General features: G+C 42.4%; 1 protein-coding gene across 3 annotated transcripts in view; it reads left to right on the forward strand.

The window, feature by feature from the left end:
- Window positions 1-14,335, forward strand: part of TMEM123 (transmembrane protein 123) — a 47,491-nt gene that overhangs the window by 9,573 nt on the left and 23,583 nt on the right. For 2 of the 3 annotated variants that reach the window (XM_080930243.1, XM_080930244.1), the window contains exon 2: window positions 842-898. The exons of the other annotated variant lie outside the window; for it this stretch is intronic. In XM_080930243.1, the coding sequence (XP_080786369.1) occupies window positions 842-898 (57 nt within the window). The remainder of the gene's footprint in view (window positions 1-841; window positions 899-14,335) is intronic. 3 annotated transcript variants of the gene reach the window in all.

Genomic DNA, 14,335 nt, shown 5'->3' on the forward strand with positions numbered 1-14,335 from the left:
GACAATATATTTAAGTACTAATTAAAACTTACTGAGATTTTCCTGGAAAAATGAGAATCCTACAAATGTCATCTCTCCACTGAGTGACACTAGGGGTGTTGGTGGTTTTCAGACCAGGAGGCACCCATGAACAAAGAGGGTCTTTCCAGAATGGTCCTTACCATTGTGTCCCAAACAGAACTGACATCACCTCTGCAGACACCTTGACAAAACTGTTGACACCAAAAGCTGGCCTATGGAAGTTGCTATGGAAGCTTGCTGTGTTCTGTGTGAAAGATCTAACAATGCCTTCTCAAACTCACTGACAGCTCCAGGATGTTTCAAAGCAACATTGGTACAAGCAGAACTTCCTGTGGTATTACCTACCCTCCCCCATGCCACTGCCACCCTTCGAAGCTGCAAGTTCTCCTCCCCCTCGTCTGTGTACCTACTTCAGGCTCAGAGACTCATGTAACTGGGGAATGGGATGTGTGCATGATGGATTCACAGAAACTAAATAGGCATCTCATTTTCTTCAAGATCACAGTTCCTTCTTCAAATGCAAGGCCCTGGTCCCTCACAGTGTAGCCCAGGAAGCAGAGACAGCCTGACTGTAAACATGTCCAATGGACTGTTCATCAACCTGGTGACTCTGCCACATGGGCCTGAACTCTTCCTCAGGGCCTCCATCCTACTGTCTTTCCATGGTGTAGCAACTCTTCAAATCACTCACACAAAGATAGTAAGACAATTGGCTTCAATATGTACACCCCTTGGAGCCCCACACCTTTGATTGAAGGTCAGAGGGCTCCAGCTATGTACCAAGTTTAATGCTTAATAATTGATGTCTTTATTTTTGTAGGCTTTCCAAGTGGAAACCATTCTGTGCCTCTGCTGATCTCCAGTGTTAACATGACAGGTAAATCTGAAAATTCAAGGTTTCCATCTAGCTATGGAATACAGGCCAGGGAAGTGTTTTCAAGCTGCTACAACCTTAGCCTCAGCCGAGGTGCTCTCCTCCCAAATGACTGCAGCTTGTGTAAAATTGACAGAAAACAGTAACCAGTACAGGCCAAGTCTCAAACAAAACAAAACATACTGCTTTCTTAATATTGCAGGAAAGGATTTTATATTCTGCATGTGGCTTATGAATATGAGAATCTTCAGGCCCTCTAATGAGTCCTGGCTCTGAATGCAGCTCTTTCCTGTCAGACTCCAACCTGCCATCTTTAGTGACACAGTTTGGGACAAATGAGCCCCTTCTTGGGGCTGTGCACTCACTAGCTTGTAGGTGTTACCATATTACATATTAAGGCATCTTAATGGCCTTGTCTCCAATGCTGACTGAGTCAGAAACTGGAAAAAGTTACATATATTCTGGTCTTACGTAACTGCATGTCTGCGATACACCATCACAATCTCTGAGTGCTCAGGACACAAAGTGGGCCACATCTTGACTCCCTCAAGGGTTTTGTGTTTAATATCTCATGGCAAAACATAGATGAGATAAAATTACTGACTTTCACCACTTACGTTTACAGTTCCTCCCTTTATGTGCATGCACGTTATTGTGCAACTTTATGGAGTGATTGTTGTTAATGTCTTCCTTTAACCGTGTCATACAATACAGCTTAGGCTTGCCTTGAGTTCACTGTGTGATGCAGGCTGGTCTTGAATTTGCAGTCCTCCTGACTCAGCCTTGTGGGTTATAGAATTAGAGACTCTCAGCACCTACTTGTTCTGGAGCTTGTGTCCAGTGGGTCCCCTGTAGTCCTGCGTGTTTCACCCTCACAACTTTGTGCTTTGCTCTCCTCAGCTACGCCGTTACTGCGTGTGTCTGAGGAAGCATAGCTAAGCTCCTGATAATCATAGTGATGACTGTGCCGAATTTCACTATATGTAGAAAAAGTAGTGAATACAGAAGACTTTTTTTTCACTTTGGAGAAAAGGACTAGGAAGATGTTCCTAAGAATAGTATTTATCACTGGGTAGTTCATACTGCTTTACATATATGTTATTTGTCTGTTAGGTGGGTGTCTTTTCCGTTGACCTATTTTAGAGGGAAAGAAGATGTGTGTGTGGGTGCGTGCTTGGGTATTTATTGTAGAAGATATAGCCCATCAGCTAGAGCTTCTGTTGTTCTCGTCAGCAGAGAACCTGAGCTCAGTTTCCAACCCCCAAATCAGAGGACTCACACACACCAAACACCAAGTCCAGGGAATACAGTGCACATACAGGTGCACATGCACATAGTTATTTCCTTAAAACATAAAGAAGCAGAGCTTTAAAGTGTATAGGGGCCTGATTCGGGCGTTTCCCTAACATCCATGAATATCAGTTCACACTCGACCTGTTCAGTTCCTCATGCTGTTACTCGCATTCACTTTGTGCATATGTCCGTATATTGACATCAGAAGACAGCTGATAATATGTGATGTTCATCGATTTTTCCTCACAAATTGTGGAGTAGAATAATCACACACTGTTATGTCCTCTTACTGAGCAAGTGTATTTTTGGATAACCCACTTGGCTTGATACTATTTCAAGCACAAGGCAGTTACTAAATAAAATAGATCTGTGTTTACAGTCATGAATGTTCCATTAAGGGACATGGAGGGAGCATAAAGAAGTGGATATTACAGATGACTTTGAACGGTGATGAGAGGTCAACAGGTTAAACGTACGTACGTACATACATACATAGGTTATGCAGTAGAGGCTTACAAGGTCTGCTTCAGGTTCTTCTGTGTGGGTTGGCCTGTATAAACTGGGGTAGTTTAAGACTGGTAGATTTAAAGACTGGAGAGAGCCAGCCCTATCATGACAGGAAGGAATGTTCCAGGCAGGAGAAACACTAGCATAGACACCATGTTGCTGATGTTCTTGAGACTGGAGTGAGCCACTTCTTCCAAGAATATCAACAGTGACCACCTGGACAAGAACCAGGGAAACCAAACGATTACATATTAGCTACCAAAAACATAGGTGGCCAGAAGCAGGTCACTTAGTTAACTCTTCAGACAAGTGAGGGCTCTTTTTTGTGTTAATATCTTTCAGTGAGTCTCACCCACTGCACTTTTTTATTCTCAACAGCTAAAATGATGTAACCAGCCTGGTTTTCATTACCATGTCTCTATAATACACGAAAGTTGTAATCAAGAGCCTTACGTGCTTGTGACTCAACCAGGGTTGGTTGCTGTACTATACTGTGGAATGTACATTAACATTTTCAGCTTTTGTAACTGGGTTTCTTTTTGTTGATGTTGCTGGCTTATCTGTGACTTTCCCCCTTTACTAAAGGTAATTAATTAAAGGTAATTATGGGTTCACATGGAAATTGTGTAATGTTTAGTAAATAGTTAACATTATTACTTGAGGTGATTTATATATTTTGTGTGTGTGCACATGTTGTTTGGCAGTCAGAGGACACCTCATAGTTCATTCTCTCCATCTATCCTGTGGGTCCTCGAGATAGAACTCAGGCTGTCAGGATTGGCAGCGAGTGCTTTACAAACTGAGTCATCTTGCCAGTCCAATATCAATGTTTCATACTTAAAAATTGCTGGGCTGGAGAGATGGCTCAGTGGTTAAGACCACTGACTGTTTTTCCAGAGGTCCTGAGTTCAATTCCCAGCAACCACATGGTGGTTCACAGCCATCTGTAATGGGATCCGATGCCCTCGTGGTGTGTCTGAAGACAGTGACAGTGTACTCATATACATGAGATAAATAAAATAAGTAAAAAAGAAAATTGCTAGAAGGATAAACATATGAGGTAGGACATGACTTTGATGTCCCACAATGGCTGAAAACATGTTACACACAGTAAATGTGTACACATTTTAAAAGTACTCTATCTTGGTTAGTTTCGGGTTTCTTTTGGGTTTCTCTTGCTCTCCAACTGAAATTCATGAGCACAATATTTGAAACATGGGAACTAGAGAACTTCATGACCCTGTACTTACAATATACTTCTCCCATGTGTGGCCCATTGTCATCCCCCTTCCTTCCTTCTTTCTTCCTTCCTTCCTTTCTTCCTTCTTTCCTTCCTTTCTTCCTTCCTTCTTTCCTTTCTATTTTTTCTAAACAAGGGAAGTAAAATAACTTTATGCAGAGAAAAACCATAGTACAGTCCAGAGTGGGCTGCACAGTCAAGGTGAACAAGAGAACAATCACTGTAGGAGGCGTCTGAGTTCACGAGGCAGAGATTGCTCACTGGGAGAATAAGCAGGGGCACTGCTCTGTGCTTTTTCTGGTTTTGTTTTGTTTTTCTTTTTATTGTTTCAACTTCTTTCATTCAATATATTCTGATCACGGGTTCCCCTGCTGTGAGTCTTACCAGATAATGGATGTTACAACTTTTGTGTCTCCTTTCTGCTTTGCTAAGAAAGGAAGAGAGGGAGGAAGGAAAGGGGGAAAAACTGATAAGGTATGCCTTTGCTCGGAGATTGGCCTGAGGGCTCTGGAAACTGGTCTGGCTGCTTGCTGTCTCCACTAGCTTTTTGTGTGTACCTATGGTATATATTTGTTGTTGGTTAGCTATGGGTGATATGCAAATCTCTCTGCACCTTTCTTCTCAGCTGGGACCAGCACAGGGCAGGTGGGTGGTACATAAAGCCCCTGGCATGAAGCACCAAAAGTTATAATCAAGTGGTTCTGTTTCTCCCCCACCCCCTTCTCCAGACTTTTTCTGCTCCCCTGCCTTAGGGCTTTTGCTCAGACTCCACTCCATATTCCTCAGTAAACAGTTCTTGATCTCTTGGTATGTGTGTGTCTGTGCGCTCAAGCACTCTAACTATAGAGTACCTAGAGGGACTGTGCTGATTTCAATCACCATCCTATTTCAGGGCTCAGGGGAGGACCTGGCACACATGTGCAGGAAGGAGAAAGAATTGGATTACAGAGGAGAGAGACTCCCTCTTGTGCTTCCTTGTCTATGAGACACAGAAGTGACAGGACAAGGTGATGACACATTGAAGACAGGCAGTTTCCACTCCCCACTGAGAAGGGTTTACATGGATCAAAGGCTCCCTGAATCCTAGAAAGTGTCTGGCAGTTATTGTATCTATCACTTTTAACATAAACTTGACAACGTGCTGCAGTTTTTTACTTATCTGTTTATATGTGGATGTGTCTGTGTGTGTCTGTGTGTGTGTGTGTGTGTGTGTGTGTGTGTGTTGTTGTTTGTATGTTTATAGGTGTGTGTATCTGACACATGCATGCAGTTACCATGGAAGCCAGAAGAGGTACAGGTGATTGTGAACTACTCTTTGAGATTTAAGAACTTGAGTCCTCTAAAAGAGCAGTAAGCACTTGTCTTAATCACCGTCCTATTGTTGAGAAGAGACACCATGACCAAGACAACTCTTATTTTTAAAAAAGTATTTAATAAGAAGCTTGTTTAGTCCATTATTATCACGGCAAAGGGCATGACAGTAATTGGTGTGGTGCTGGAGATGTACCTGAGAACTACACACTAATCCGAAAGCTGAAATCCATGCTGAGTCAGGTTTTTGAAACCCTCCAAGTCCACCCAGTGACACACTTCCTCCAACAAAGCCATATCTTAGTCCTTCTTAAATAATGCTACTCTCTGATGACTAAGCATTCAAATACATGAGCATTGGTGGCCATTTTTATTCAAACCACTAGAGGGCTCTTAACTCTGGAGCCTTTTCTGCAGCCTATATTTTGTTACCATCTTCATGTGTTCTGTGTCCTCCCTGCCACCCTCTGCAGTGGCTGAAGGGCCATTTCCTCTTCAGGGGCTTTAGTATCGGCCATGTTAACTGGCGGAGATGTGAAAGCACAATCACTGGTATTTGCCAAGTGAGGGATGTTTTCTTGCCAGGCCCTAGAATGTGTCACATGGTGATGGCCAGTGCATAGAAGGCTGCTTACAGCACAGCAGACACCTCGCCACAGAGGCATGGCGCCACAGCAGCTGTACCTTCACTATGATGTATTGGAATTTACTGGTTAGCCTTGTTTAATCTGATAGTCTGTCCATTAGCTGTCAAGAGAGAAAAAGGGAACACTCTCTGGGAAAGTAAAACTTTGCTGCCATTTCCGAACTGGAACATGAGACGTTACAGACAATAACAGAGGGTTCCAGCCATGACTAACTCCGCTTAGGTCAGCTTAACACACGTGTTCTCAGCACCTGTTCCCAGATTAGCCATGAAATTTTGTGAAACATCAAAGTCAACCCTTGCAAAGTCAGCTCATCCCCATTAGTCTTTTTATGCCAGTGTAAGAAGAGAGAAAGAAAATGAATATGAATTTGAATCATTTGTGATCTGTTGGCCCCATGCAAGACTCCTATGAAGATATGCTCGTTGATTTTTGTGTGCTTTATAAATATACGTGACGGTTTTTCAAAACCATAACCTTAAAGTCATCTTTATTTCAAGTCATGTTTTAGATGGCTCTCTAGTCATTGCTCTTTGGATGCTTTTTCATAAACTCACTCTGAAATAACAATTGGCAGCCTTACCCACTGATTCATTCCCTGGGCATTTCTCACTCTGGTCAGGCTCCAGGGTAACCAACATGTGTCTTAGTGCCAACCTACTTCCCTTCCATCCTCTTCTCAACAGCCACCATATCAACATTTAAAACATTATTTTATTTTTAATTATCTGTTTACATTCAAGTGCAGATGTCCATGGAGGCCAGAAGGGAGCATTAGATTCCTTCCTGCTGGAGCTGTAGGTGCTCGGGAGCCCAGTAGGTGCTCTGAACCGAAATGCAGTCTTGTGCAAGAGTAGTGACAGTTTGGGTTTGCCTTTTTGTTTTTAAAAGGTCTGTTCATTTTTCATCATTTTGGTCTCTCGTGGTCTACCTTACTAGAGCCTGCAGGAGCTGGAGTCCTCGTGAGTAAGCAGGTGCTGATTCACTCTCAGTTTCTGCCTTATATAACATATAACGATGATCCCCAGTCTTCTGTGTCACAGGATAGACATTCTCAGTCTCCTCCTTGTCTACGCTAGTGTCTTTGTCCAGTCATGGGTGGCACTTAGGCCATTTGCACTTAGTGACGATTGTGAGTAGCTGCAGGCGACAGGCATGCACATACCCGTCAGCGTGCTCGCTTTCTCTCCTCTGCATGAGACCCCAAGGTCTCATTCTGCAGATGCCACTCTAGTGCAGAGGTGAGCACACTCCGTGTGGTCCCCACATCACTTGGCACTCCAGGCTGCCTCTAAGAACGCAGGCACGGTTCACCCTACTGCCCCTGCTGCTTCTGTCCGGTGGATGCGACCACCCCAGTGTGTTGTTTGCACTCACTTCCCCTTGGCGTGTTATTGCCAAGCCTTAGACACACACATCCCAATTCTGTGGCAGGCTTTATGCACTCCACCACTAAACCCTTTGAACTCAGTTAAGTAGTCACATCAAAGAGCACACCAAACTACTCTGATCCAATGGATACAATTTGCCAACCTGGATAAGTCAAATGATCTTGTACAATTCCATCCCTTATGAAACACTCATAACAACTTTATTTATAAAGAGATGTGCTGAGAGAAACATCCACATCTGCCTCCATCTTCGTTCTTCCCGGAATCTCCTGTCCTCTTCTGTTTTCCTATCCTTTTCCCCACCTACCTCTCCACTGTGCAATCATGTATCCCCTTAACATCAGCCCACACCCAGACACCTGATGCTGACCAAGAAATGCTAAAGTGCTCAACTAATGTTGAAGTTTATCTCCACAAGACCTACTAATGTTTACCTTTGATGTCTGGGAGCTCGAGTGTTGAGTTACATATATTCAGAACTGTTACTTCTTTTTTTTTTAATTGAACAACTTTATTTTAAAAAACAAAGATAAATGTACAGATTTTAAACATTTTTGCATAAAAGCATATGAATACATTTTTGTCAGTACTTGATATTTTTAAAGGTTTGATAGTATGCATTAAAATCTTACTAATTACAATGAGCATAAAGTACATGTAAAACAAGATGTAACCTGGAAATAGTCAAAGTTTTCTTGGTGTGTAAAGATTAAGCATAATGGTTTTCATTTTCTTTTTTCTTTTTTTGGCCTTTGTTTTTCTTGAACTTCATATACTCTGTGAGTTGTTTCTGGGGATGTTCAGAGCTTTCTGGGCTTAGTATCCAATTATCAGTGAGTACATATTATGTCTGTTCTTTTGTGACTGGGTTACCTCACTCAGGATGATATTCTCTAGATGCATCCATTTTCTTAAGAATTTCATAAAGTCATTGTTTCTGATAGCTGAGTAGTACTCCATTGTGTAAATATACCACAATTTTTGTATCCATTCATCTACTGAAGGACATCTGGGTTCTTTTCAGCTTCTGGCTATTATAAATAGGGCTGCTGTGAACACTGTGGTGCATATGTCTTTATTGTATGTTGGAGCGTCTCTGGGATATATGCCCAGAAGTGGAATAACTGGGTCTTCAGGTAGTACTGTGTCCAATTTTCTGAGTAATGGCCAGACTGATTTCCAGAGTGGTTGTACCAGTTTACAACCCCACCAACAGTGCAGGAGTGTTCCTCTTTCTCCACATCCTCGCCAGCATCTGCTGTCATCTGAATTTTTGATCTTAGCCATTCTGACTGGTGTGAGGTGGAATCTCAGGGTTGTTTTGATTTGTATTTCCCTGATGGCTAAGGATGTCCAGCACTTCCTTAGATGCTTCTCAGCCATTCGATATTCCTCAATTGAGAACTTTTTGTTTAGCTCTGTACCCCATTTTTTAATAGGATTGTTTGATTCTCTGGAGTCTAACTTCTTGAGTTCTTTGTATACCTTGGATATTAGGCCTCTATCAGATGTGGGGTTGGTAAAGATCTTTTCCCACTCTGTTGGCTGCCGTTTTGTTCTCCTGACAGTGTCCTTAGCCTTACAGAAACTGTGCAATCTCATTAAGTCCCATTTGTCAATCTTTGACCTTAGAGCAAGAGCCATTGGTGTTCTGTTCAGGAAATTTTTTCCTGTGCCTATGTGTTCTAAGGTTTTCCCTACTTTCTCTTCTAATAGTTTCAGTGTACCTGGTTTAATGTGGAGATCTTTGATTCACTTGCACTTGAGCTTTGTACAAGGAGATAAGAAAGGGTCTATTTTCATTTTTCTGCATGCTGAGTGCTAAGAACTGTTAACTTCTTACTGGACTAAACCTCCCAGCGTGTGTAATGGTCATATTTATTTGGACTGCTTTTCTTTTAACATGTATTCTATCAATGAGGCCACTCTCTTTTAGGTTCCATTCTCGTTATCTTCCCTCCTTTTACTTCCAGTTTATATGTACCCAAACTTGAACTTATTAGGTTATTATAGTTTGATATAGATATGGAATTCTGCCCAAATTTAGTCACTGTCTTTTAATTTGAGGATTTGATGCATTTACATGCAAGGTTACTATTGCTAGGTAGAATCTGAGTCTAGCTATTTTACAACTACTTTTCTAATTTTGTTGTACCTCCTCCTTGTACAGCTTTTGTGGCTAAGTGACTTGTAGTATGCTTTGGTTCCTTGTTTATTACTTTAGGTTTTAACTACTAGTCTTGATTTTTGTTCTTTTTTTTTTTTTTTTTTTTTTTTTTTTTTTTTTTTTTTTCACGAAGCTTGAAAGAAATAAGCCTTGGTTATAATTAGCTGCTTCAAAATGAGTCCACGGATTTTCTTAGCACTTAGGGACAGGAATGGCCAGTGGGAAACTGTTACCAATGGTCTTACTCAGCTGCCATCTTTCTGGGAATAACATTTTTTTAAATATGCCACAGGCTATTCTTACCATCCTTTTCTAAGACAAGCTCTCAGTGTTACATAGCAACAAAAACCACAGCACAATGTGGTGGTGGTCAGCGGCCCTCTTTGTATCATGGAGGTGGTTGTGTCTTCCTGAACAGAGTAGAAAGCTTTAGGTTGTAGGTTATTAGCTCGCTTGTAGAGCACTGGTTTAGTGTGGAGAGAGCCCAGAGTTCTGGCACTGCAAATAAAGTTAAACAGGTAGGTAGATGAATAAATAAATAAATAAAACAATTATTGTGTGTTTCATTTCTATTGTAGTTTGGGTTAAATTTTTTGTGAGAGTTCTTGTTTTATTCTCCCTGATGCTGGTGTCCCAGGCTTTTTCCTCCAGCCCCTCACCAATCCTGTACAGGATCAATTTTGAGACAAGAGGCCTTTGATGTTAGGGGTTGTCTTAGGGTTTTATTTCTGTGAAGAGACAGTACAACCTCAGCAGCTCTCATAGAGGAAAATATTTATTTGGGGCTGGCTTACAGTTCAGAGGTTTGGTTCATTAGTTCATTACTGGGGAGCATGGTGGCATGCAGTTAGATATGGTGCTGGAAGACCAGAGAGTTCTAGATTTGGATCCGCAGGCCACAAGAAGAGATAATGAGCTGGCTTGAGCTTCTGAGACCCCAAAGCCCACACCAGTGTCACCCTTCCTCCAAAGCTACACCTATTCCAACAAGGCCACACCTTCTAATAGTGCCACTACCTATGGACTATGAGGGCCATTTTTATTCAGACTACCACTTTTCCACTCCCTGACCCCATAGACTTGTAACCATATTCTAATAGAGAAATGCATTCAGTCCAACTTCAAAAGTTCCCATTATCTATCAGTCTCAACCTTGTTTACAAGTCCAAAGTCTTTTTGAAGACTCATGGCAATGACTTAACTGTAACCCCTATAAAATCAAAGCCAAGAAGCAGATCAAATAACATAGAATGGTACAGGATATAGATTACCATTCCAAAAGGGAGGGAACGGGGCACAGTGAGGATATACTGGAGCAATGCAGACTGAAAACCAGCTGGGCAAACTCCATACTCTTATCACCATGTCTGATCTCAAAGTGCTCTTCAGATCTCCAACTCCTTTTTACTTTGTGGACTGCAACACATTTATTCCTCTTGGACTGTTTCCACTCCTTACTAGCAGCTCTTCTCAGCAGGTATCTACAGATCTGGCATCTCAAGCATCTTGAGGTGAAGCTAAGGCAATCCAAGCTTCACCTTCACAGTATCACACAATGGCCTTTCTAGGTCTCCTTGCAGCCTCACCCCTGACATGACTGCCATTTTCCTTACACATATCAAGAGACCCTTTCTTTTATCCTGACCCTAAAGCCAGAACTATGTGGCCAAAGCTGCTAAGTTCTGCTGCTGCTGAAGCTGTAACACAGCCCCCTCTTTAACATACACCTGCTCTCTGTTTTCAGTGGTTTCCTTCATTGCCTTAAGCTTGGTTGTCCTGGAACTTGCTCTAGACCAGGCTAGCCTTAAACTCTGAACCACCCCACCACCCCACCACCACCCCACCCCACCCCACCACCACCCCGTGCTAGGATTAATGATGTGTGCTGCCATGCCCTATCTGAAACTTTCCTTTAACTCTTTTTTCACAGGTTGGAAGTTTAGCTGGGTGGGGTCTTGTCCTGAGGTCACTTCCTTTATTCCCTTTAACATCAGGCTTTTCTTTAAGTTTTTCATCTGTTTTGTATTTTTCTTGCTGAGCTTGCTCCTTTTCGTTATAGATATGCAAGTCTGGCTACCAGTAACTGCGCTACACTGTCAATATTCGGCTGTTTTGAACCTGTTAATCCATAAGTCTTCAATTTAACCTCAGGCAGACTTTTTTGGAGAAGACCAGAAAGCAGCCACATTTTTCACCCAATACAATAAACAGTCCGTGGTTTACTAAAATTCCTTTCTGAAACCTTAGCCAGGTCCCCTTTTCTTATCACTCCCAACCCAAGTCTTTCACACTTCTATCACTATGGCCCATTAAGGCCTACTGAAAAGCATCCGACTGCTTTTCTACAAAGTCCACACTTCAGCGACAGAAATTGTGGTCGCCCTGTTCCAGCAACACCCCAGTCCCAGGTACGAACTTTCACCTTAGTGTTCTGTTGCTAGGAAGACACACCATAGCCACAGCAACTCTTATAAAGAAAAACATTTCCTTGGGCTGGCGTACAGTTCGTTATTGTCACGTTAGGAAACACAGAGGCAGGGTGTTAGACCTGTTGATAGAGAGGTAGCTAAGAGGTCTACATCTGGACCGGCAGGCTGTGAAGCCTCTAGGCATGCTTGAGCTTCTGAAACCTCAGAGCCCACCCCCCAGTGACTTACTTCCTTCAACAAAGCCAGATCTCTTAATCAGTCCACCCCCTGTGGGCCTATGGGTGTTGTTTTTTAACAAAATCTCAGTGGTTCTATTTTACCAGGGAAGAGTTGAGATCCAGATGTTTGGTTAGAGCTACAGAAAGCCTGTAGCTCAGAGAGGCAGAAAAAAACACCCAGCTGACCTTTCTCCTCAGGTCTCATCCCCCCTCTCTTGTCTCAAACAACCTCCTCCAAACTGAACGTCCCTCCCTTCTACTTCCTATGTGTATCCTCTGGATTCCTTCCTACTCTCTATGGTTTTTAATAATAGTATATTCACTTCCTGTCAACTGGTCACTTGCTCTGCCTCTTGACTGTTTACAATATTCTAGCTGAAAACTCAGATTAAAGGTGTGTGCTAAGGCTGAGCCACACCACAACTAGAAACAGATTTTTTTTTTTCCAGTAAATAACACAATCTCAGGGTTCACAGTGTGATTAAATACCCTGTAACATATGGGGGCCATTTTTATTGAAACCACCACAGAGGGTCAGGGAACTAGCCCGAGGTTTGTTCCTAGGCTTGTTTTTATGCTTTGGAAGTCTGCAAGTTAGTTGAAAAGCCCGAGGCAAGGAAAGACTGGGGGCTCAGCTATTGTCTGTGAACCTGAAAGCTTTCTGGACTTTGAAAGTTCAGGTAGTTGAAGTTGCTCATAGAGTGTTGTTTCAGTTCCTTTCAGTTGCTATGACACAGTCTCAGCAACTGCAGCTAAGAAAGAGAGGGTCTATTCTGGCTTGAAGTTTAGAGGGGTGCAGAGCTGCAGGAGCATGAAGAGAAGACAAGAAATGGGACAGAGCCAGCCTAGTGACACGCTTACTTCATCAAGACTGTCTCCTCAGGTGCTCTTATCACAGCAGAGTAAGTAGTTCTGCTCTGATCTTCCTACACATCCTTAGCAGCTTGAGCTAGAACTGCCTAGAGTCCTAGATGTGGGGTTTTGGTGTCAGTAGTTAGATTCTAAGGACCATGGGGACGAGATTTAGAAAACAAGACAAAACTGATTATGTAACAAACCTATGTGACAGTTTAACTCTTAGAAAAAAAAGTTTAAATACTTTAAGAAACCAGTTGTGTTTAGTGCAAAGAGCAGATGTCAGAAAACATGCTGTCATGAAGTAGTTACATAAAATGTAAGCTACAGAGAGTAGAGTATACAAACATTATCAAGTGAGGTAGTACAATGAACCCCTCAGTTTAGGACAGTGGCTTCTGAAATGGAAGCAGTTGAGAGTATGCTTGAACTTGGGATTTATTGGCAGCACTGTCTTAGGGTTCATATGCTATGATAAAACACCATAAACACAGTGATTTGGAGAGGAAGACAGCTGTGGGCTGCCTTGTGAGTGCCCTCTTCAATAGGAGCCAGTATTCTTAACCACTGAGCCATCCCTCCAGTGGCACTATGATTTTAAACCCGAGCTTTTCTTCTAAAGATATTTGTGATTAATTATGCACACATATTTGTTGATACTGCCTGTGATGTCTGAAGACAGCTACAGTGTACTCATATGAATAAGAGTAAATCTTTAAAAAAGAAGAAAAAAAAACAAGAATGTGGCACCCTTCCACGTGAACTGAAACCACCTGCTGGGATGGTTCTGTGCTGTTACCTCCAGGGGCTTCTTTGCTGATGTTTGAGCAGACAATGTTTTGCTGACAGACTCTCTTTGTTGTGGCACTTTAAGCTCTTGGGTGACCACATTCTTTTGTGGCAGCTGCAGGGTTGCACATGCCCATTCTGTGTTTAGGCCTAAATCTTTTGTAACCTAATGACAGGACCATCTGCATAGCTGATTAAATTGCTAGTACAGTTTTAATAGTGTTATCTCAGGCACAATTAGCCCTGCAGAGACAGTGCAAAGGCAGCCTGGGATAGGAGGTGGGTCGCTGTCAGTGCCCTGTGGGTTCCCTGACAGAGACTAGCTGCTGTGTTTCTTATATGCAGATCCAAGGGACATTAACATGTTTGGTACACACATAGCTGAAACATGTATGTTTTAAGTAACTCTGAGCAAGTGTGTATTGTAATTTTTTTAACCTAAAGTCTGTTCACAATTTTCCAGCCAGGAACATGATAAAGGTGAGCACTGGGCAGTGATATAAATTCTCTCATCCTCTCCAGCCAAGGCTTCCTGACTGTGATGGTGCTGCCTCTTGTAACACAATGACTCAGTGCAGTGGCTTTTCAATCAA

The sequence above is a fragment of the Micromys minutus genome (assembly GCF_963924665.1).
Source record: "Micromys minutus genome assembly, chromosome: 16".
In the NCBI taxonomy this organism is placed as follows: Eukaryota; Metazoa; Chordata; class Mammalia; order Rodentia; family Muridae; genus Micromys; species Micromys minutus.